Source organism: Nestor notabilis, unplaced genomic scaffold (genome assembly GCF_000696875.1).
Source record: "Nestor notabilis isolate BGI_N333 unplaced genomic scaffold, ASM69687v1 scaffold6984, whole genome shotgun sequence".
In the NCBI taxonomy this organism is placed as follows: domain Eukaryota; kingdom Metazoa; phylum Chordata; class Aves; order Psittaciformes; family Psittacidae; genus Nestor; species Nestor notabilis.
In genome coordinates, this window is record NW_009925976.1 from 1 (window position 1) to 25,880 (window position 25,880).

General features: G+C 39.3%; 1 protein-coding gene across 1 annotated transcript; it reads right to left on the reverse strand.

Moving 5' to 3' along the window:
• Positions 1–288: 288 nt before the first annotated feature.
• Positions 289–25,603, reverse strand: LCP2 (lymphocyte cytosolic protein 2 (SH2 domain containing leukocyte protein of 76kDa); the record flags this gene model as incomplete). The annotated part of the gene is made up of 17 exons (XM_010013306.1): positions 25,526–25,603; positions 22,763–22,825; positions 18,987–19,033; positions 10,803–10,868; positions 9,878–9,909; positions 9,002–9,039; positions 7,460–7,658; positions 6,638–6,738; positions 5,993–6,062; positions 5,724–5,807; positions 4,930–4,955; positions 4,820–4,839; positions 4,605–4,713; positions 3,664–3,690; positions 3,042–3,054; positions 1,894–2,014; positions 289–338 (listed from the first exon to the last, which is right to left on the reverse strand). Coding segments are annotated over exons 1-17 (1,144 nt in total), but the record flags the coding sequence as incomplete, so codon positions are not given.
• Positions 25,604–25,880: the final 277 nt, after the last annotated feature.

Below are 25,880 nucleotides of genomic sequence, written 5' to 3' on the forward strand. Positions count from 1 at the left end.
TATATTTTTTTATATATATATCTCTCAGTATATTTTAAAACAGGTAGCTTATATGAGGTTTTGACAATGGTTTAGCTAGGCAGTAAGCCCAAACTTCACTGGAAAATAACATCTTTGGTTAAGGCTAAGTAAGTTACACAAGATGCCTTTCAGGAACTTGATACTTTTCTGTTCACAGTCCAGCCAGAAACATCCTTAGAGAAAAGCCATTATATTAACTGCACTGAAACCAACTTTCAACCTTCAGTCATTTTTTGCACGAAAAAGGCAGGAATGGGGGATACACACCTAGATGTAAGCGTGGTGGTAGTGAGCCAGTTGAAGACCGGTTTCTAGCACTGTTTAAAAGGAAAACAAAGGAATCAGTATGACTACAACACTGCTGTACAACATTTCGACTACAACACTGCTGTACAACATTTCTGTCTCTGAGGAGCCTGTTTTACGGAACATGAGATCCTCTTGAGACCTATGCAGAATGAGGGTAGGCTGCTGTTTCCTCTTTCCTTTTTTAAATCTAAGTAGATCCACCATTACATTTCCATTCTTGGAGATATTCAGAAGCCATTGGGACATGGTGCTGGGCAGCTGTAGGTGACCCTGCTTGAGCGCGGGGGTTGGACCAGGTGATGTCCAGAGATTTCTGGCCTCCTCAACCACTCTGTGATTCTCTGAGCTGATAGTGGCCCTGAGTTCATACCCACAGCACCATAACACCTCCGTGTGCCTATGATCTCCCTCCTGTATCAATTTTTATTCTTTTTTGTTAGAAAACCTACAGTTTCTTTTATGGCCTGGTCACTTCATTGGGAACAAGCTGCCTGCACTCTTTTCCTTTACAGTTCATATTTCTCTCCTGCTTAAATGAACTGCACAAAAAGCTCTGGGACGAATATGTTAATTATATTTGCTGAACAAAACCACACTATCATGACTTGATTCATGGGAGAGAATTAGCCAAATGGGGCCTCTGCTATAGTAAAATTTGGCAGCGCTGTTTGAATGTAAGCAGAAGTGTTCATCTTAAGAATAGTTCCTATTTGCATATGACCTTGCTGTTGCTACTGCAATATTTGTTCTACTGGGGTGTCAGCAGTTCCAGAGCATGATGGTAAATAGGAGGAATTCATCAAAGAGCCATTAAAAAAATACAGACCTTAGAAAATGTACTTGAGACTTAGACTCAAGGAGCCCACTGTAACTTATCAAAGCTTGGTCTGTTGCACACTGCATCAGAAATCAAAATTTAATTAAGGGCTCTTCCATCTAGCAAATGAAGACATAGCAATCTAATACATGGAAGTTGAAGCTAGAAAGAAATCATAGTTGAAGCAAGGTTCACAATTTTAATAGGAATTTTAACGGTTAGAGGAAATTCCACATTCAATTCTAGATGGTGAAGGTGGTGGGGGTTTAGTTCTGAAGCAATTAGTAGTCACAGCTGTAGCATTTAGGCTCCTAGAGCAGAAACCTGTTAGAGAAGGACCTCTGCCCTACATCCTGCATAGGTTTGTATGATGATGATCCCTTCCCAAAAGGGCCTGTCATTCTTGGGGATCCTGGATGCAATGGCAGAGAACAGAAGCATTGAACCATTTAGGCCCTAAAATACTGCCTTGACATAAACCTGAGAGAGGTTTTTTTTTGGTTGCCTTATGTCCTCTGTCATCTGCTTCACTGGATGCAGAGCTTCAGTTATATGAAGGATTCTCTTTGATAGCAAGAACAACACAAATTATCATGTAGTGGAGGCAAGGGTATAGCTGAAAAATAATGTACTACTTCAAGTAGTTGCCTTGAGTTCACCTGAGAACCCTGTAGCCACCTACATACTATTATTTGCAAAGTTGCAGAGAGATTCACAGGAATGACACAATAATGGGTGAAACAAACCTTTCTGCATTAGTCAGAGTGTTGGATCCTGGCTTAGGTGGAGGCTTGACAGATTTGGATGGGAATGTGTTGGAGCTGTATGGGGGCAAAGATAACTGTGGCACTGGTCTTTGGGGTGCAGCTGCGGAGAGGAAGAGAAGGAAATGTCAAACTTCTGAAACATTCTTAAATGAGGTAGAATGAAGAACTGCTGTGGCATTGCTGCTGTTTAACTAGATAAGCATAATGGAGGAAACTGTTCTATAAAATGTCCTTGATATGTTAGTTACAGATTGTAATCTTAAGTATTAAAATTACAAATAAACTCGAATAGGCTTGAGCAACATTTACATTTACATGTTCTACCTTTGGTTTTATATAAGCCAAAATTCAGATAACTGCTGTAGAGCTGAAGGTGGTACATTACTGTATGTTCTCTGTTACGTTGTTTCTAAAGAGTGCACTTGAGGTTACCTTCTTGAACTTCATTCCTTTGTGAGATTTCTACCACATCATCATAAACAACAGCATAAAATAAAACATTTTCTTTCTGCAGTGTCCTCAGAAATCAGCTACTGGTAAGAGGGGGGCAGATGAACTGTGCTCTGCACAGCTTAAACAGCACTCTTCTTCACTGAGGCTTAAAGGCAGTGATAATTTATAGACTTGGCCAGATGTTCTGCTTCTGTTAGGGCATCACTTTACCAGCTTCATTTTAGGAACCAGGATTCTGAAGTAATTTATAAATACCAATATCGTGTGAAACGAGTTCTACTTCTGTCCATTAGAGTAAATAACATTACACAGAAGACCAGCAGGGTCTGACAGGATGTTTGATTGCAGGCTGGAAGGGTACCGGGTCTACATGCCCAGCTGCCTGATGTTTGATGCTGTGTGCAGACCACAAATCTTTAAAATGAAATGTATTTCAAAATAAGGAACCCTGCTGTCCTGTAAGTGGCTGAATGAAGGGTCTATTAGCTATTGATTTCCTGTGTTTTGCAGCTTTGATATATACATCTGCAGGAGGTACATTCTACAACCCATCAAGATACCACCTGACATTTTGAAATGCCTTTAAAGAAAACAACTTTACAATCACTTTTTTCTTTTTAGAAATTAAACCAAGAAAGACTTAAAGTTTTAAAAATCACAGTAGAGATACTCACTGTCATCTTCTTCCTGGGGAGCCAAAAGAAAATAAACATTAGCAACATACTATAGCACAAGTCTTAGGAATATTTTACAAAATAAAACCCTGGAAGTTGGCGTATTTTGAGTATACAAGGACTCCAATTCTATAATGTCACTTTCATCTAAGCTGCGGGGTTTCTATATTCATCCAACACCAAATCATTTTTCAAGTTCTACTATTACAAATAAGGTGTGAGGTAGATTTCCCATAATGGATCTTGACCCAAAGTAGTAAGAAATTCTCAGCAGATGTAAACTTTCCCCATTCCATCAGAAAGTGTAGGCTATGAGTTATCTGAAAGTGAACTCCGTAGGTCAGCTTAAGATGGAAAAGAACCCCAAAACGCCAAAACCTAGTGTAAGCAAAATTGCTTCTCCCATGACAGAAAAGAATTCTGGTCTTACTATGTATCTGAGACAAAGTACTCTGGGAATAAACTGAGCCTGACGTAGAAGAACTGTTCAAAAAGAAACCATGAGTAATTTTTATAACTGACAAAAATATGTTTATCTTTTCCAGAATTATTAGTTTATACAGGTACTTCATTTTATTGTAGTCCCTATACCTTTAAACATTTGCTTTGAGACTATACTTACTTGAGGTGTTTTGTGTGGTGGCCAACCCTGCCTGAAATGAAACAGAGAAAACAATATATGAATCATAGGTGGAATGTTACTCATGGACTTTGTGTGCATTGGGCTGTATTTTCAACTAAGACATGAATTTATATTAAGTATACAGACCTAATGAATGGAGAAACATTTTTTCCCCCATAAAAGTATCTGAGATTCTAATTTTCAGCCGTAAGATGTCACACTAGTCCTTAGCCCATCTTGACTCTATCAACAAGGAAAACATCTGATGAATTGATTATGAGATTACAACTTCAGTTTTTACAATTATGGAATGTTAGACTTCAATTCTTGAACTGCTTTCTAGTACTTAGCAACACCACTGGAGCACACGCTAAGCCTTCCAGTTATCCTTTCTCTGATAAATTATCCTTGCCGATTAGCAGATCTTGATTACTTTCTTAATCTGTTTTAAGATCAGTCACACTGTTGAGCCCACAAGTTATCTAGAAAATGCTGGAGAATGATCTAGTTCTGCTAAAGAAAGCTGTTTGCTGTTGAGAAGGAGCTTTGCAGGTGAGTAAAATCAATGGTAGGAAAGTAAAGCTTTCTTCTTCTACTGTCCTAAAAACAATAGCCAGAGAACTCATGAAGGAATGTTCCCTAGAGGAAGAACTTGATCTGGTCAAGTTCTTGATCACCTTTCTGTTTCAGTTTTAGTAAAAACCATGGATCACCCATTTCTTTATTCAACTTGGCTGTTTCAGATGTGGCTGGGGAGATCTTTTTCTGCATTCAAACTCTTCTGTCGCTTAGAACATGGCCCATGCATGTTCATGGAGCAAAACTGATAACTACAGACACTGCTGTCATGCAGAGACAGTAAAGTCTACTATCCTGTATTGCTTATCTGTATTTTTATTGAATTGAATTTATCCTTTATTAAATTTCAGTTAAATGAACACTTGCCTTACAGGGGTTGGCTTCCTTAGAGGGGCTGGATTGCCTCTTTCATATCTGTCACTGTGTGGGACAGGAGGTTTTGGCATCATTGCTAGCTGTTCCCCCAGGGATCTAAAGCAGGAGCAAGATGATGAAATAAAGACAAAAAGCTGCTTACTAAGAAATAATTGGGTAATACTGGCAACAAGAGTCTCATCTCCAGAGGCAAAACTCTTACCTTAGCTGTGAAGCCAGAGGCTGTAAAGCAACAAGGAATAGTTAAGAGAATGTGTAAGTATATCAAAATAGGTGAAAAATATCAATAAGCACCAAACAAAAAGACTTTACCTTTTCAGGAATGCTGGGCTTCCTCCCTGAAAATAGTGAAAGCTTACATTCAGAAAAAATCAAAGGTAAGATCATTAAAATTTCTATAAACAAACAAGTTTTGAGCAGCATTGAAATTGAATTTTGCAGATTGAAGCATTCGGCCTCCTGAGGTGTAAGCCAGACAATTTTTTTGGCTTTGCAAGAAATAGCAAAAGTGCAGTATCTCTTATTATACATTTCAGAGTGGCATGTTTTACAGTCATATTTTCTATGGTTCAACTTTTAATTACTGGATATTTTTATGCTATTTTATAACAAATGGAAGTGTTTAATAAATAAAAATCATTGGGTATCTATTTAGATTCTCTATAAAATGTAGTTTTCAGGTCTGAAACAAATACAATTTTTTTCCTATGTTTTTTCAGTTCTCAGCATTCTTTGAAGTCAGGGTGCCAAATTACATAGAGTGATGTATGCAGTTTCATTAGCTTTGTATGCAAAAATTATTTCCTCTTTTAACCTACTAAATAGTTCCTTGTTCACTTAAGTAATTGCCTCAAACCTTTATTGCACAGGGAACGCCTAATGTCTTTCTGTTCAACCAGTCATGAGTGAGGCTTGCTACTTTCTAGATACAATTTCTCTTGCTTTATAAGTACTGTTCACATTGTTTACTCATAAACAGATCACCTTGTGTGTGATCAGATTACAGTACCTTTGGTTGAGCCTTGTTCATTTGCATGAATGATATTCAAACTGGTAATTTTGAATAATTAAAAGCCCCATTGATATTAGCACAAGCAAATACTGACCTGGTCCAGGGCTTTCTCTTTCAAATGGTGGAACAAGGCGATCCAGTGAGGGCTTTGTGCTTCTGTCTATAGAAGGAGCTGGGGCTAAACGCAACAGTTGTGTAAGACAATTTGCTACTATAGGTCAGTATGGCTTTATTTTACTAGCTATGAGCTGGAATAACAACTGAGGCTACAAATAGCAGAAGAGAGTGGGGCTGAGGAGCAAAAATGTAGCACTATATAGCATGTGGGAAAAGCTTTATAAAGAGAAAACTAGCTCTACTTACGTTTCAAAGGCTTGGTATTTCTGTCTCTACTCAAGTCATTGTTGCTTGGTGGAGGAGGAAAAGCTGGCAGCTAAAACAAATGTTTTACATATTGTTAAAGTGTGTCTTCACCTGTCTGTTTCAGTTTTAGTAAATTAACCCACCACACCACATCTGCCAATCTTGGTCTCTGGTATAGCACAAGGAATAGGTCTCTGCTCACTGCAGGAAGGATGTGAGCCATTAGCATTCCTGAAGAATGTCCTACATACATGGGGTTTTGTTACAGGCAGAGTTGTCTCCATCTGTTTTGTCTCACAAGGAATACTCTAGGGGGATGTTATTTTGGGGAGGGCATGAGTAAAGAAAAGACCAAAGGAAAGAAATGGGAGCTTCAACAATGTTGTTGTGGGTTTTTTCCCTTCTGTGCATTTGATGCTAGTTTTGAAGTTAGGGAATGTAAATTTGAAGTTGGGAAATATGTATTATGTCTGTGTTACTGACTCTTGCTGGCTGAGGCAGAGGGAGAAAGGTCTGACAGCACTGTGATGTCAGCAACTGCAAAAGATTTGGTATCTAAACCTAGGTTTGTCCAGGCAGATGCATTACGATGTCGTGGTTCCTGCTGGCAAATGAAATAGGTGAAGTATTAAGAAAGAAACATACAGAAGCACCTCTTCCCCCAAAGGAGGCTGGTACTGGGGATGGGCTGGGTCGCTGGGGTGGTACTGGAGGCTGTTGCGATGATCGAGTGCTTGGAGGTCTGTCTAGAGGAAACAAAAATTCCAGACTAAACAACTACGAGTTTGGTTCTTTTATTCTTATTAGATCTTTATGAAAAAAGCCCTTGCAATAGCCTGTGTACTTAATATATCATAAAGATATTGTTTTAGTAGGTAATGGACAGTTGCTTTATGATCAATGGTGTACGAGTAGTTACAGGCTCATGTATCCCTTTGCCTCTGAGATGACTCCATGTGCTAGTCTGCTGGCCCACGCTATTTATTTTCACCCCCTGCAGCACAGGGACTGTGTGAAACACCAGCCAGTCTAAATGGCAGGTTTGAAGCCACAACTGCAGGCTGCTGAAGAATCACACATGAAAACATTGCAGGCAGAGGAAGGGACACTTTTGCCACGGCTGTAACAGCTTGCTCTGTTCAAGGTTGCATGCTAATGCTGATACAATATACCCGTATGTTTAGCTTCATGCAGGTTCAGACCAAAGGCTTGAATGCACACATCACATGAAACTGACGAAACTGGTCTTTAACCCAACAGAGCTTGTCTGAAGTAGAAAATCAAGCTTCAAAAGTCACAGAGCCACCAGCATGCTGTAAGTCTGTCACTAAATCTTGTTCAAGAACTACACTGCTGACTTCAAGGAAAAACTTTCTATATTCCATTACCAGACATCTCAAACATGGCTGATGATGTGTGAAAGTACCATTTACAAGTTATTAATAACACTTAATTTTTAGTAATTACCTATATAATCTGTGTTGTTTGCAAGTGACTTGGCAGGAAATATGACATTGTGGTGTGCTTCATCATTATTGGATGGAGGTGGCTCGTAGCCATCACTGTCATGTTCTGCTTCCTCAGGTTCTTCTGTTGGTGATTCATAGTCAGCCTCATCTTCCTGTTCCTGGTCATCATCAGGGCTTTCATAGTCATCATCTTCATCCTGGCAAATATACATAAAAGATGATTGCTGTAACAGGATACTAATAAACATTCCAGTGCAGTTTCCCTGTGGCTTTTCACTGCAATGTTTTTCGCTTTGGAGGATAAAAAGTTTTTACAACCAGTTTGAGTGAAAAAATTCACTGTGGAAATAAAATGAGGAAAGGAGGCAGCATTTTCTTAATGCATACAGCACACACCAGCTTCAGAAAGGAAATGAGTATCATTTTATAACTGTAAGTGCAGTAGAAGGTCAAGATAAGGTGCTTGCTTATTGAAATGCACAGTGCCTTTGTGTTAGTTAACAGACAAAGCACCCTGAAAATACACTGGAGCAGCATCTGATGCCTGTTCTTGTTCATTCTTACTTAATAACATGTACTCTGCAGCCTGCAACTCAACTTTTAAAAATGCTTCAGAAAAAATGAGGTCTTTGGTATGGGTCCTGCTGCCCTCCGCTGACCAGAACCAAACCAGCTTCATACAACTTGCAGGACCTAGTAAGGTCACAGTGAAAATATGGCAGTGGTCATTGCACACATCTTCTGTGCAATCTGCCAAGGCTGCAAGGAAAAGAATGCTCAGTTTGTGGTTGGTATCTTGGCTGAAATTCCCAGCTTAACTCTGCACTGGGGGGCTCTGTAGTTGGTTACTTTTACATTTTGTGCTCCTAAAATAGCAGCAAATCTCCTGCAAACTTAGTAACAAGTGGGTTTTAAAAATCCCACCCCATTTTCTGCAAAAAAACATTGGCACTGGTCAGTGTAAGAGATGTGCATAAACCCATACTGTGCAGCAGTCAGCTTATCCATTCAGCTGGCTGAGCTGTGGGTGCTTCCTATAATGACGTTTACCAAAGCATTTTCTGTGCCAAAAGGCAAAAGGAACTTTTGCAGTCAAGTTGGCTTCAGAAAGTCAGATTCTTCAACAAATCAACTCTAAAGAATAAAATGGCAAGAATTTGCCATTGAGTAACACAGCAATCTTTCCTTTATCAGCCTCCTCTTCAAAGAGCTTGGAATCAGTATATAAAATTCATCGAAGGTTCTGTGGAGACCTGGTTGTAGGCTGTGAGCTTCTACTGGAGCCAGTGGTATTGGACTGCCATTCTGAAGCACTGGCTTGAGTTACTGGGGGAGACCCTTTTCTCTATGGAGAAATCTGTGTGCCGCTACTCCAGTCATTCATGCTCCTCCTTTTCTTTCTCCTCATCCTAACACACCCTGCCATTGCTCACTCCATCTGTGCTGCTCAAAGTAGGCAAAGTGAGAAAGGGTAGGCCTTATAGAAGAGGAAATCCATTCAACCAGTAGGTTTTGTGGTTTTCTTAATCCTGATACTCACAAATGAAGACCAACCACCATCTTCTTGACCTGCATATCCTGTGTAAAGAAATATAACTTAAGGCTTCTTAGCATGCACAACTTTAAACTATCAAGATGTAACTTGACAAAAAGGACACAACAAATCCCAGGTTGGTTCTGAACCACAATACTATGTCACAGGAACAAGGTAGGTCTTTCAACGGCAGGCAGGCATGAAAGGTACCTCAAATAGCATTCTGATTAAAACTAAGACTATACCTATACTTGTATGAGTTGATAAACATGCTGTGACTTCAAGTTTGTCCTACACTTCAGTTTTAAATATAATTTGAGGTAGAATGCTTTCGGAATGAGCACAGACTTCTGACCTCTTTGTTTAATACTGTTTTAGCTTTTATATCAAAAGAGGGGTTTTTTAATTTCAGTGACACTGGGGGAACATGGCAACTTGCAGAGTTTTAAGTGCTCGTGGCCACTTAAGAAAGTGATTGAAGTGAAAACTCAGGACATCTAGAAGCTTCCCTCTCTGATAGAAGGTGCTGTTACGAGTAGGGGCAGGGGACAGAGGTGTTGGAACAGAAATATAAAAGCACCGATACTGTATGTTGGGTTAAAGAAAGGCAGTGGATGCTCATGTAAATTGCTCTGCTCCTGCTTTTCTTCACCATTTTTTTCTATTTTAACAGTATTTTTTCCTGCTGGTTCTCCTGTAACTGCTCTTTATTCTTATTGCAACTTCATGCTCTCATATTTACCTGTTTGTTGTTTTGGGTTCTGACCCCATGTCCCCTCCCTCCTTCTCTCCCCATTTACTGTGCCCTACAAGGATTAGCTCAATATTTTAATATCTTAAGCACTTTTTGTTGTTAGAGGCTCTTTGCCAGTCCACACTCACCTGGGGCTTCAGGACTTTTTTGTGTTTGGGCCCTACAACGAAGATACAAAAAAATTAAATTCCTTCCATTTGCACTTCTTAAAAGTTTGAAGCATACTAAAGTCTGTTGTGAATGAAGATAACAGTTAGCTTTAGCAGTATAATGAACTTTGCATAGATGAGTTTAACTCTGCCCAAAATGCCAAAACCGTACTGCTTTGTTCTTCACGTGCAGGATCCTAATGTAGGCTAAACTGTCTTGAAACAAATTCAAGTCACTGAGGTCAAGTGGTTAGAAACAAGGGGACTCAGAAAATAAATCTACCAGGGGCCTCTGTCCCAAAACCAGAAACTTTCTTTACTAATTCCAGTCAAGCTGCTGAAAGTCAAGTTCAGAAATACTTGTAAGCTTGCTAAATATTCTTCTGGGTTTTGATTCTAGTTTTGAATTCTGATTAATGCAAAGGTGTAAACTCATGTTGTCAGCTGATGTAAAAACGTTGTGTTGACGAGGCTTAGACGTTCATTGCATATGAACATAAATGGTTCTTTTCTCATTCAATGTTCTTGCAAGTTTCTGCTCTTTTATCTATTGCAAGAATATTATATTCAGTAAGTTGTAAAGTATTAAAAAGTGTAATGATGTATAGGAGTGCAAAATGCCTTAATGATGATTTATTTATGCAGTAATGTGTGCCTAAGCTTTTAGCATTCCTAAAGATTGATTGAACTCAGGTAGAAAACTGTATGAAATGTATGTTACTTGGTTCTGGGCACGGCAGAAGTATTTGGGGTCTTTGTGGGCTCAGTCTTTGCAATTCTTAACAGACATCAGCTAAACAAAGTTGGATTTTATATCATTTCAGGCTGTCCCTCTGACCCAGGTATTGGTCAGAAAAGATAGATCCGAAAGCTTTGACAAGAGAAGCTGAATCAGTTTACTTACCATTTTGGAAGGAAAGAAAGCCTCCCTTCATTCCTGTTTATTTCTTGGCTTAATTTACTTACAATTCTAGTTAAAAGAAAGACAAAAAATAGTTAGAAAAATATCCTTGAAACTTGTCATTTTCTGAGCTGCTTCCCCTAAGTACTTGCTAAACTAAGAAAGAATGTTGATTTGATCATTGTGCTGCAGAGTTGCACTACAGCATGTCCAATTGAAAACTGGGCTTTCTTTATACAGACACACCCTGATTTGTTCAAACAAGTGTAAAAACAAACATTAAGCCCAGCAAGCCTTAGATGCTTAGAGTGTGCTAGATGTCATGCACTAGAACACTGCTGCTTTGAATGATGGCAGTTGCATTTGTATTATTTTGCATGGAAAAGCAGATCATGCTTCAGGAAACAGCTTTGACCAAGCTGGTGGTTGCAAAAGCAGGGTTACATGTCCCCTCTGTCTGCTTTATTCTCCTGTCTCCCTTCCTCTATGAGGTATCACCACCAAGATATACCTAATCCAGAATCCCTCCAGTAAAGAAGGTGCAACAGTTGATTCAGTTCCATGTTATAACACATTTTCAAGGCAGGGCAGTAATATCATGGAACATATGAAGACTGCAGCTTTATGTCTAAAGAGATTTTTCCAAGGCAGTGTGCTGTTGTTGCTCATGCACGAGTTGTAAAGAGCCGTAGGGTGAGTGTCAACCAACGAAATGCAATCCCGAGCACAATTCCGGTCAGGAGCATTTATTTCTGTTGCTGGTGCTGCTGCCATCCGCAGCCAGCACAGATGCTGGAACTGAGAGTTTTCTTATTGACTCCCCAAGAGCAGTGCTGAGGTTGCAGGACAGGCATCCTTGAGCTGAGCACTGAGAGCTGCAGAGGTCTGCTCTGCCACTAATGAAGTTTGCCTCAATGACTATTTTGTTTTAAATAACATTTTTGTTTCAAAGAGAGCTTATGATGAATCATGGGCTGATACTTCCTTCACTCGCTTGCTTTCTGAGTGCAGCCCCACCGAGAAAGTCCTGTGGCAACCAAAGGAAATTGGTTGCATACATCTGGTGAAAAATATCCCATTTTACTTCTAGCTTGTATTATTTAGGTCTATGTGAGACAGTAATTGTGGAAATAAAAGTAGTATGAAAAAAGTCAGGAATTCAACATGTCTATCTCGGATTCTAAATTCTGTACAATCTTAACTGTGTTGTTTGTTAGTGCAGAATTCTTTTCCATACATCTTAGTTCTGGTCAATTAAGCTTCATCTCAGTATTGTAAAACCTGCATTTATGGCCAGGCAGTCACCACTCTATTTTGTTTTATTTCTTCTTTCATGTCTTTTTTTCAGCTACTCAGCAATAATAATGCCCTAGCTTTTTCCAAGTGACCTCATGTGTGTTTGCTTTCATGTCTAACTGCTTTTTCTGCGCTGGGACTTAAGGAGGACAAGCTTTCAAGCAATCTAGTATTAAAAAAAAAAAAAGCCAACATCCTGAACCATACTAAAATCTTTCTCTTATTTTGAGTATCCCTTGACTTGCCCTTGCTACTTTCCTAATACTTGCCTTAGTGTACTTAAGATTAAAAGATAAATTCAAGACATAGGGTTGCTCTGTTGTATTATGGAAAATTCTGTGGGGAGAGATGATGCTGCCAGCAAGGACAGGCAATTTCAGATCAGCATGGTCATGCTGGCAGAAAAGGGCGAGGATGGGTAATTTGAAGTTGAGGATTTGTTCTCAAGGATCCAGGTATGAAAATAGAAAGTCAGAGGAAGAATATTTTATGTTTTTTCTTAAGACAGTACTTGGCAATTTTCTATTTGAATTGAATATTGCTGCACTTCTGGAAATAAGCTCATGGTCAAATGTTAATCATGTAAGAGGGATTACAGCTGTCTGACACTGTTACCCAAGCAAATTGTATAAAGCAAGAAAAAAGCCAAGTTATAGGCATATGATCTATATGAGTATATAATGTATGTTCTTCTTTCCCATGCAATCAACACTCATCTGCACAAGAACTGTCCTGCTGCAGGTGGTACAGAAGTTGCTGTGTGAATAATAAATTCCATGTGAAACACCAGGAAATACTATGGGGTGAACAGTGCACTGGGTGTACCAGTGCTTTGGTGGAGATGTGGATTACGGAACTGGTGTGTGGTTTGTTCTCTGGTGTGGAAGAGGTAGAAGGATCTTTCATAATACTGTGGGGTTATTTCAGCTAAAGAAGTAAAATGAAGATCACTGGCTTTAGAGCTAATCATTCTGGTTATTCAGACTTCTGTGGGTAGAAATGAGACCTGAGTGTTGGGAAGCTTTCTGGACTACCCCTGGCCTGGCTGCTATGAGCGTTTGCACCAACTGGGTTTTGAGGAAAACCTGAAAGGAGAATGTTGATCATCTTATCTTGCTGCCAAAAAAATTATTTGTTGCTTAAAGTAACAGTGTCTAATCTTCAAGTTTATTTGAAATGCTTCAAAGCAATGGCTTAGAGAGGCTGTTAGAAGAAAGCCAAGTTAAGAACCTCTGCAGGCAAGGTTATTACAGAAGTGGGTGCGTTGAGCAGCTGAGTCTGCAGCAGTGTGAGGAAGGAAGTGCCCAAACCACACTGCTTTCTGAGCCGGGGAGTGGGCGATAGGCGCGGATAAGGCAACTTGCAGAAAATGTTACTCAGACTTCTCTTTCTCTTTCTGCCTCCTCCACCTCATGCTTTGCTTCAAACTGGCAGGAAGATGAAAATCAAGAACAGTGAAACCCAAACCCAGCCCCAAAGCCGGACTCTGACTCGGCTTCTGCTCACTGAGTGCAGGTACTGTTGTGAGTAGAATCCATTCTAGAGGATGGGGATAAAGGACTTAAGATGGGAGAGAGAGATGGAAGGCAGAGTCCTCTAGGGCCAGGAGGGTGCAGTGTTGCAGGCTGAACATTGTTGAGAGCCTAGTTGGTGCTGCAGTCTTTGTTTTGGCCTTTGAGAAAAGTCTGTTGGGCAGATGCAATACTACTACGTTGACTTCAAAACTGGCTGAATGTCAGTTATGTTCTAAACCTTTCAACAACCTTTAGCCTCCCAGCTGAGAGAGCATGTGTGCACACACATCCACCTCTGCACATGGCATACCTTCTGGAAAGAGAGAGGCCCTGCAGAGTGCTTCATTTTTAGGTTTGCACTTTGACTCTCCTGAAAGTAGAATGACTTTCAGGCTGTGCTGTGTTTGTAGGCTCTGAGTGTGTCCCCTTCAGAACTCAGCTCACTTCCCATGTTTGAACTGGCAGATACAATTATCTGCTTTAGTGCAACGATGCTCTCTTTATGACTGTAAATTTTCACAAGTGCTGTGGGATATGCCACAAGTTTCCTGAAAATTTCCAGTCTCAGATTTGCCAGTGGCAGGGCACTGAGGAACTGAAGGGATCAGCAGCCTGCAGTAGCCTTGACTTACTGAAAACTTAGAAACGTTTTCTCTCAAGATAGTAAGCGATAAGAGTGTCAACAACTAAACTCAGTGTTTATATTGTGGTTCAGGTACTGGCCAACCACCAACATTATTCTGAATGAGACCTTGGCTTTTTCTTGCTTATTGGTTCTGATCGCATCCAGTGGGGCACATTCTGTTCGATGTACTTTAAAGCATTCTGAAAGACTCCCATTTGTTATCCGCAAGTATAAACCTTTATGACCTTCTGTGACTGGAAATAATGATAATGAGCAATAACAAAACTCCATGGGTCCCTCAAGCTGTATCTTGGCCTTTTGTTTCATTAGATTCATTATCAAAATGTTAGTTGCATCATGATTAGGTCTGAGTTTCATTTAGTGCTTAAGACAGAGATTCAGTGTCTGCTGTGTAAAATTTACCATATCCCTTCCCTGTTTCACCAGTGCACCACTCTTTCAGGATGCAGTGTGTTGTTTGTGAACCTTCAGGTCTGTGTGTTAACCTAGTGATATTAGTATTAATTTGTATGGTTCTTCCATAAGATATGGCAAGGTCAAGAGTAATATGAATGAGCACAACAAAACCCATAATACTATGGTTTTTAGCAGGTTTTCACATTGTTACAAAATGCCAAGTGTTAAGCATAGTGTATGTTTGAAGAAAGGAGGTTGTAACTGATAGCTAAGCTGTTAATAACTGAAGAAATTGGTAGGTCAACCCTGATGCTCTCTTATTTAGGATGACAGCTACATTCCTGACAACCTCATCTCTAAAGCTTATGGTCATGCCATCAGCAATTATCTTAATTATTTACCTTAATTTCTCAGTGGGAAAAAGGACAAAATGTAAGAACAAGATGTTCCTACTAATAGATTACTTGTCCCAAACGCTGCTGGTCCTTAAAGGTCAGTGGCAATGGGATAATGACTGAATGTCTCCCGGGCCACAGATTTCCACTGAGTGAAATAGGTAAAACCCTTTGTGGTCTGGAACCTGGAGACTGGGTTCCATTACATGTAATCAGGTGTTCAAAGCTTCTTCTTCAGTGCCATAGCAGATCTACATAGGTCACTGGAACAGAAAGGCACGTATCTTTTCATGGATTGGCAACTATGCTTAAATTCTTAAAACATGTTTAGTATTCTTAAATTTTTACCACATGACTTGAGAGTGATACTCTGCATGTTCAAATAGAAATGCATATATTCAAGTAGAAATAATGTGTGGTGGCATTTTCTATCTAGCCTGAAGAAGCTTTACATCAGCCCCAGAATCTCTCTCCACTCCCACTTCCCTGTGTCCACCCAGAGCAGTTCAACTACAGCAAGGGCTTCAACTGACACAAAGTCAATTCTATAAACTTTTCTCTAAAACTGCCTTTATAGGAACCTAAGTGCAAGAGGTCTCAGGGTTCCAAAGAGTGACAGCGCCATCACGGTAAATATTCTGAATGACAGAGAAAAGTTATTATTTTCTTTATTTTCTTCATTTTCCATCCTCCACAAGAGGTAATGCCCCAATAGATATGTGGAAAAGATTTCCTTAACCATACCAGTAAAAATCACCTGGTGTACAAGACCTCTTGCAGGTATACAGGAAAGGTAGGAGGTGACCACAGACAAGAATGGGTATCCCTGCTGGGGTACATGAAATGTGGAGTTTGTTATGATCCCTCAAGAAATCTGTGTATGGCCAGTGCATGTGCAGTGCATCCTGTGCAGACTTCTTGTCCATTAACCCTTTCGACTGCAAAAGGGTTGCCAGAATAGAACTTGCAGGACTGTTTGGAGGTGTCAGCCACTTTTATATGTTACCCTTACATATGTAAATGTTTTACAAAGCTTTCCATAGTCTTCAGCCCTTTTAACGGAGAGTTTTAAAGATTTTCGGAGGTATTTTAAGTTTCAAAATACTGTTTAAATCCTTTTTATGTATTTAAAAATAAGCCACAAGAAAATTCATGGAGACGTGCACCTGTAACACAGCTGATGGAGATTAGCTTTCGATAATTATGTTAATAATAACAGAAGATTGTGTGGGGTTTCTCTTAGTTTCAGGAAATGGCCTATGATACTTCATAGAATCATAGAATCCCAGACTGATAACAGTTGGAAGAGACCTTAAAGCTCACCAGTTCCAACCCCCTGCCATGGCCAGGGACACCTTCCACTAGAGCAGGTTGCTCCAAGCCCCTGTGTCCAACGTGGCCTTGAACACTGCCAGGGATGGGGCAGCCACAGCTTCTCTGGGCACCCTGTGCCAGCGCCTCAGCACCCTCCCAGGGAAGAGCTTCTGTCTCAGAGCTCATCTCAATCTCCCCTCTGGCAGGTTAAAGCCATTCCCCTTGTCCTGTCCCTACAGGCCCTTGTCCAAAGCCCCTCTCCAGGTTTCTTGTAGCCCCTTTAGGCACTGGAGCTGCTCTCAGGTCTACTCTTCAGGAGCCTTCTCTTCTCCAGCTGACCCAGCCCAGCTCTCTCAGCCTGTCTCTATAGCCTAGGCACTTAAAGGTTCTTGTAAATGTCACAGAATCATCCCCAAGTAATGACAGAGTTATATTTAACACCTGATCGGTAGCTTTGCTCAAAAGTATACATTTAGTCTAACCATGTACCAGGCTCAGGAGGTGACTGAGGAGCAATTGCTCTTGTACATGTACATTTTATTCCTTCCACTGGCTGCAAGTGTGACTCTTGCTATTTATATTAGACATTTTTACAGAACATGCTCGGAATTTAGCACTGTTGTTAAGCATCAGGTACTATACAATATGCTAATGTGTGTTTCAGCTTGTAGAAAACCTCCTACTAGGTGGGGCTTGCAATTTGATGTGAAGGCAAGGTGTGACTGTTGTTGTAGCAGTCAGCAGCAAGTACTTTGCACGTTGGAGAGAGTGTGGAGATTCTGAAGTGGTGAAAATAATGTTGAAAATACAACAAGTTCTTTTACTGATGAATTTTATTCTGCTGGGGTTTTTTTTGTTTAGTTTAATTTTGTTTTTAGATGGCAACCACTTTTCTTTCCCGTTAAAGCCCTAAATTCTTGTTGCAAACAGTGGCATTACACGGAGGACCCCACACCTTGTCCCATGTGTTGTCCCATGTGCATTCAAAATAGTCTGGTGAACTGTTTCACTTTTATAAGAGTGGGGAAAGCTGAGAACGAGGGCATTAGCTCCAGAACTTTCATTCAGATTGATTAATTTACTTATTTATTCAGTTCTTCAAGTTGTGCAAAAAGTTGAAGTCTTTTTTTTGAAGCTCTTGATTTCGAGTTTTTATTGAGAAGATCAGAAGATCTGACTAGAAAAGGCTGTCCACTTGCTGCTGGTGTGATACAAGGTAAGTGGACTGTGAAAATCAAATTTCCAAAGCATTTTTGAGGTATCAATAGATTAGATGAGGAGATAGTAGCAAATCCATATTGTTAGATTTCATTTTGACTGTTCATCTATGACATTAATATCTCTTGTATGTGTGGGTTTATTAGACCTTCCACTGACTGTTTTTGACTCAGGAATTTGAAAGCAAATCAGAAGTTCTCAAAATCAGAAGCTCAAACACGGAGAACACAAGGCACTTTTGCCAAATGCCAATTGGGGCATCTTCCTTTGTAGTATCTGGGCCCACTGGCTAACACTCATGCACCACCAATCCCTATTGTGTGAAAGTATAGATATGATCTGAAGAAACATGTAATGTCTTTGCATATCTGACCTGAATAGAGGTATTCTCCTGCCCTCAGATTTAGCCACCAGCTTACACAGAAGCATGTGAATGTGACAGACCACACAGGTATTTCAGAATGTTTCGGTGCTCTTGGCCTCACCAAAACCTCTTACACAAGCCCTGATGCATCAGAAAAGGTGAAGCAGACTGTATCTCATGTAACAAAATCAAGATATGCATAGAGGGAGTGAGTCTGGAACTGGGAAATGAGCAGCAAAGGAACTGCTGTGTTGGTACAACTTGAGTTCCTTGTTCCCTCCTTATTTGTTTAGAATACCATGAAGAGCGCCGCATGTCTTACAGTTAGGAACCTTTTAACCTCCAGCTTAAATATGTACCAGAGAACTCATAGCAAAATAAAATCCTTTGTTCTTCACCGTAAAATGTTAGAAGCAGCTAGTTTCTCTATTACTCAGTATTAACTTAAAGAGATATTGTTCTTCATAAGTAACTTCTTTAAAATTCTGGAATCTGTTCAGATAAATTAGAAACTTTTTCAAGGGCTAATCCACAAGAGCTCAGGGAAGCTGAACAATTGAACAATTCTGGAACATTCAATTCAATGTTCAATTGAATGTTCCAGACTGGTTTATCTTTAATGCCTGCTTACAGGAAAAGCACATGATGAAAATCACTTGAACTCCTCAAGTGTCATAAAAAGAAAGTCATACGTGACTTTATTCATTGCTTTGAGCTTAAGTTAACAGTTAAACACCAAACAGTTAAATCATACTTTAAAGGTAATTCTTGCAAAAAAGTTTAACCTTAGTGTAGCTGCTGTTAATCAAAGAATTTATGGATGAGTTCTTCTGAACATCCCCCAGACAATATTTCCATATTGTATCATTGTGCTTGAGCAATCATGAGAACCCTCCTTTCATTTTGGAGTAACTTTTACTTTCTTGGTACACCACAATTAACAGGTCTCTATCTAATCACTTGCAAATCATTTGCCCATATTTCCTATGAGTTTTCACTGCAGATCAGCTAAGATAACTCTTAAAGTGGTTTGGCTTTACTTACGGCACTCGGAGTTTGGGAAATTTCTGAATGTCATTTTCAGTCATGTTCTGAAAAGAAAGCACATGGTACATGTCACAGAGCTGTCCATGGAACACCCTGCTACAACAGAAGTTTGCATATGCAAAATGAGGCATCAAGTCTCACCTGGTAGGAATAGCGAGTGCATAGAAAAACAGTGTAAGATAACAGCCTGTCCATCCCATGGCTTGTAAGAGAAATGAACCCATTGCCATCAAAAATCCTCTCTCTCTTTTTCTCATTTTGCTGGATGTTGTTTTTTATGTTATGTATCTGTATAAAACCAGCTGGAGGTTAACAAACATCGTGTGTATTTGATTACACACAAAGGACTTCAACAAAATAATCACATGTAACTTCAAAGCTGCGATGTTTTAATGAGAGCTTGTTATAATGACCTGTGAGGAGAAGTAAAATCTTAAACCAGCACTTCCCATATGAGAATGTTTGTTTACCAGCAGATGAGCCATTCTTCCAGGATTAATGGGACTCTGTGCAAAGTCAAAATCAAGTCATTTGCTTTTCTGATTTTGGTTCTAATCCAGTTCTTTACTGGTGGTGTAGAGTCACATTGACTTATAGGCAAGCTGCTTCTCAAAAGAAGTGGAATCAAACCCTCTTCTACAACAGCTTTCTCCTGGAGATTGTCGCGATGCTGAAGCTAAAGCAGGTGAACAGACAGTAACCCAAAGAATTCCAGCACTATTTTTAAGTCTTATATTTTTTTTTCTCCTTTCATTCTGTTGCTTTCTGGATATCTTTTCATTGTACATTGCTATCACCTAGCATACAGGAAAACATATCCTTTATGTAGTTAGTATTATTAAAGAAGTCTTGAGATACTATAATTCATCTTGTTGGACAGTGTCAAACAATTGATAGAGAGCTACATCCTCGTAACATCCTGTGCTACTGATTATGGTGTGAGCCAAACAGAACATGGTCTGCTTGAGCCCATCAGCAATGGCATTCTTCCTGGCAACTGTGGAATTATGCTTCTCACAGAAAATATAAAAGGACAGAATATTTCAAATGCTCTTTTAAACACTTGTAGTTTTAAGGCAATGTGCAATGAAATGCGCTTTGTAAAGGTCTGTTCCTGTTAGGGAAGGCAAACTTCTACCATAGATTCTGATTTCAGGCTATCTTGCTTCACATCTTTTTAGTGCAGGTAAAAAATACGGTATTTAGGTGACTTCAGAAGCTAGACATATTGAATTCATTTATGTCTGCATAGCAAAATCAGGCAAAGTTTTGCACGATTGCAAAGTTTCAGGGCAAAACAGTGGATTTTAAAATAGAGCATCATTTGCTGGAGTTTTGTGCTAAGAACCCTATCTGTAACATCACAGTACATGTAAAATCACATGTTCTAGTGGAGATACGGTTTGAAAACTTCTTGGACTTAAGAGCAGCCTTTGCAGCCTAACAGAAGTCTTTCTAGAAACTGTGTGTTTGTTTCTTCCCCCTTCAACCATACTACAGTGATTAGATCCCAAATTGTTCCTGACCTGAAGCTGAGCTGCGCTAGGTCTTGAGAACTTTACTATGCTCCTGCAGAGAGGGTTAACCCTCTTCTTCTTCCATTATGTTCAATGCTGAGTTTAGGTCAGATTAGAGCGTTATGAAAACTTTGGAGAAACTGTTTTGTGTAGTTAATCACAAGGTTCACACACTCCCTTTGGAACATGGATGATAGTCTGGTTCTTTCTGTCTTTCTGCCAAGAGTAAGAAGTTTCTAATTCTGCATTGGTACACAATGCTATAAATGATTTTCAGCACAGAACTAATCTCACCTGTGGTTTCTAGCACTATTTTGCCTCTGGGAATACTCACAGAGGTAAAACACAGAAAAACTGTACTCTCTGTGTGGAAATGTTCTGCAGGATTTACTGAAGAACCCTAATTTTTTCTAAAGACCTTTTAAGCCTTCTGGCAATAAAGCTGATAAAAGTTACCAGTTTAAACTTTCAGTTTAAACTGCCATGGTGCCACTTTTTAAATATTAGAGAATTTTACTAGAATAAGTTACATGGAATCTCTCTGGTCTTCTTCCTACTACATCTCACCTGGACTTTCCTTGTGGTAGGTTTGTAGTAGATGCAGAAATGTGACTTTGAAACTAGGACGTTCTGATGAATAAGACAGCAGTACTGTTACAGTCAGGTTTACCAGATAGATCTGACAGTAGACAGAAAACCTGCAAACCCTCAGTCCAGACAGTTCCTTCCGTGCTAATGTAATTTGGCACTTTCCAATAACTTACAAAATTTAAAGAGGTATTTCTGAGAAAAACATTCATACAGAGAAGTAATTGTTTTCTCAAGATTGCATTGTACTCTGCAATGGTCCACTGAAAGTCTCCTTTTGTTGTTCAGTTTCACAGGTGAACCTTTTTAGATAGTGGCAAGATACATATTTTTATACAAATGGCAGGTAGGTCAAAAGCTTAAAAGTTTTAAGTCTCTGCAGAGGTGAGCAGCAGCTTAGTACAAAAGCATCCTTTGCATCTGCTAGGATGCTTCTGAAGAAATGCTGCACTCTTTGGCAGCCCTGGAATAAACAGTTGGCTTGATGATCTTAAAGGTCTTTTCCAACCCAGTTGATTCTACGATTCTATGTATTTAGAGAAACACTCTGGAAATAAAAAATGATAGAAATCACTTAGGAATCACACAGTTATTGCTTGTCTTATTTGTACCTCAGAGACTCCAGAATTTCATAATGCTTCCAGACCCAGAACTCCCACTCCAGCCACAGCTCCTTAGTGCTTGAGCTAAGGAGTAGCTCTCAGAGGTTGGTAGGATAGATCCTGTGACAGTGACACACATCTGAATAATTCTGACTCCACCCTGTAGGAGGGAAGTGTCATATCCTGTTCCTGTGAAGGGTGCTTGAAAATGTGATACTATCTTTAAATGAAATGTCAAAAAGCTTGATCCATTAGGACAAGTAAATGAAATACAAGGCTTTAGAAGAGGTTTTCATAGCTTTCCTCACCTTCATTAATTATACAGATGATCAAAATGGCTACTTTGGGGGGAAATAGTATAGTTAATATTTGGAAATAAAATAAAAATAAAATAATAAAAAATAAAGTAAAAAAAAAATAACGCAGTAATAAAAGCCCTTACATATCCTCATGGATGTATATTAAGACCTGAAAACATTAGCTATGTTAATGGAAGTTGTCAGCTTTACTAAAGTTAAGCCATGTTGTTGGTAAAGCCTGAAGCAATGTTGATTTAAACCCACAAGGACTTTGCTTACTGGTTTTGCTGCTCTTTAAGTTCACTGATTTTGTATATTGCTATATAAAAAATTTAAAGAAACCTTATTTAAAGTATATAGGCATGAAATAGTGATTACACTAGAAAGCCAATCATTCAGACCAGTCTATTTCTTCTTTAGTAGGGGAGGACAATTAATAAATGTGAGTTTTCTGTAGTTAGTATTTCAAAACAAGGACTTCCTATAAAGGAACAGATGAACTCAAGACAAGATTGTGGTTTTACAACCTCCCTGTCAGTTGAGAAGGTACATAAATAGATGCATATTAAACAACATGTTTGTGCTCCCAGCATTCTGTATGTAAAGAAAGACAGCTGGCTGATTTTAGCAAAGGCACTTACTGCTCGTATTTGTGCCTCAGTAATCATCTCAAGCTCAGCACTTCGCATCTGCTGATGCAAACTAAGAAGTTGAAATAATCACTTGGTGGGAATTTTGCAGGAAGGAGTTTTTACAGATCCACTTACCAGAAATCGTTGTCCATTTATGCTGTGCTTCCTCACGACTTTCTCACAGTCCTTATACTTTAACTGTCAATGACAAGAAGATGATTATTGCACCCTTCATTTTGAGAATGGATAAAGACACTTAGACAAAACGTTTTCTTTGGGTAGATGCTTCAAGTCACCCTTTCATATGCTAGAGCCTGTCTAAATGGCTCATATTTTTCTGTAAACATGGATTTTTAAGAGAAGAATTCTGCAGTGGACTTGACAATTCCATCCATTTAGGAACATGTAATTCCTCACATTTGAAAAACACCTCACAGTTGCCTGGCCCAAACAAATATCTGGACAATGGATAGTTGTGGTATTGACAGTTGTGGAAAACAGGAAGCACAGCAAAAGCTTGTTATCTTGGAATACTGAAGTCCTGATCCCAGTCTCTGAATTCATTGTGATCAAAAAGCTTCCTTTTCTGGATAGATATGTTGCTTATTAATCCTGAAAATTATCTGTAATATTTAGAAAGTTTTTCCACAATATTCTGTTTTATAGTGGTATTTAGGACAAGGACAGGCAGTTCAGAAACTGATCACTTACATAATAGAATAAAGCTCCTGGTCCTACCAGGCAAAAATGTAACAGTAATTTGGGGGACTGAAATAAAGACCAAACCAACAAACCCAAACTCTAGCCACATTTAGCAAGACCCGGATCTTAAATATTTCCAGCAGGTGTCTTCAGGGTTTTGGGTTTGTTTTTTTTTAATTTGATCAGAAATAGCATGTAAGAATATTACTTATATTTTTTATCTGGTTAGAATGACATTTTCCTGTTCCAAGTTGATCAAGTGCGTACCAGAAGGAACCCAAAGAGCAGGCAAAGTGACATTTTGGACCCTTCGGGACAGAAGAATGGCTCTGGTCCTGCCTGAAACTTTAGTTAGGGAAAGTTAAGCAGACACATGATCCTGTGCTGCTGGGATAATTTCCCTAAAGCAGAGAACATCTTGTAGGGAGCATTATGTCCTTTCTTAGTTTTATCTTATTTATTCATTTTAAGGAGTAATCTTGTAACTTGGTGTTATATGAGAGCAGGTCCTGAAAAGATCTGAACAGCTGAGAGAAGGTTTTTAGGATACTTCAGTTATGCATGCAGAAACAGTCCAAACTCTGCTAAATACATCAAGACACAGATTAAGACATTTGTGCAGACTGAGGACTTAAAGCTGCAAATACTGTCTCTGTCAGTGAGTGTTACCATGACGTTACCAGCACAAGTCTGTATGCAGCAGTGAGCAACTGCCATGCTTGGTAGAACGCATCAGTGGGACTGAGACCTCATCGCATTCGTAAAGTAGTTGATGAAAAATACTGTCTAGCTATTAAAAATAACTATTTCATTAACATATTACCAGTATGAACAGCTTCGCTTTTTTTAATAAATAAATAAATAAAGTCTTTAGATATTGTTTGAAGGTTTGGTTCTTCATTGATCCTTCCCTATTTTGAGTGTATAGTATAAATTAGCAGAGGCTTGAAGTTAACACACTAGATGTTACTACTCTTATGTATGAAGGATTCTTATTTGATAGAAACTTAGGAACCTAAAATTAGAGGTTTGCAGGTAGTTGCTAGTTTCCAAACATAGGCTTTGTGTTTGAGCTGCTTGTCTTTATTAGCTGGTTTTGCATTCTAGTTTCAAACTTGCCTCGACTCCTCAAATAAAAGTCTCATAGACTTACAGGAGCCAGTGAAACAATAAGCTTCACATGATTTTAAAATCAAGCCCAAACTCTTACAGGTTTTATAAGTCTGGTCTGGCAGCTCACTTGAAAATCAACCACCTATGCTGGCAGTGCTTGCAAGTCTTCCCAAATCTTCAAAATCTCATTAATCTGAATGTTAAACTCCAGGCTGAAAGTTTTGGACTTTGGGAAGAACATATTCAGCTGCAAGGGACACAGAGCAGGCCTTGTCTCTGACATGAGGAATTTACAGAGAAAACATAGAAATGAAATTGCAGTGAAATTAGCTCAGTTACACATCCCTGGGTGATCACAAAGGTTTCAGCATTCCTGTATTGCCTTTCAAAGTACTTCTTCAGTGTGGAAACTTCTCTGCCATTTAAAATTAAATGTATAGATAGTCACAAGTGAAAAAGATGTGAAAAGAAACGGAAGTTCCCAGCTCGTTACACAAGGCAACATCAGAAAAAGTAACAGTGACCAGAAAAAGGGGATAGCTACTAACCTTGAGCCATGAGTTTTGCCCAAGAAGGTTTAGATGAGGGAAGTCAAACCAAAAGGCAAATAGTTTTTCCAACTGAGCCTAAAACCCGTGGAGTCCGTGTATCTACAACTGTGAAGTTGTGCTGGGTTCTCATGGATGTGAGACAAAAAGACATTCAGAGGCACATTTGTGAACACTAAACAACTTGAAAAAACAAAATACCTTCTGAAAATTGTTGAAGAAGAGCTAAATAACTTGTACTCTCCACACATTAATGCCTTCTACAGTTGTTAACATGCATTGTATCAGCAATTGTTGTAGTAAAGTGTATATTTTCTCTGAAAAGCCACAAGTTTCTCTTATATGCAATTTAAAACACACTTTCAAGATTCACTTATAGAATTTACTGGCCAGTTTGGTTCAGCTTCTTGACAGTGATTTTGCTTTTGGTTTTGCAGCAAGTTCCGGCCATTATAAAAATGTGTAAATTTAACACGAACAATGCTGCAGCAGTTTGTTCCTCCATCACACAAAGACAAAGCACAGCTAAACTTACTGTCCTGAAGTAGTCTGCCAAGTCATCTGGGTTCCAGGTAAGCACGTCTGAACGGTAGGGAATGTTCCTCAAATCCATTGTGAAGTTTTCTCCTCTAGGCAGATAGAGAAGATTCAAGCAGTACTGTCAAAGGAACAGCCACATATTCCTTGTGTGCGACCACCTCCAGCGTGTCCAGGAATCCCTTGCCTGATGCTTGGCTTCTTCTGTTTAAGAGCTGTTGGTTTTTTAAATGTAGGACTCAGTTGTTAGGACCTCTGAGAGAGATACTGCTTCCTCTGATACAAAATGGTCTCTTCTCAGAAAAGCTGTCATCTCGTCAGCCTCACCACTTCCTTTGTCTGAATATAAATAA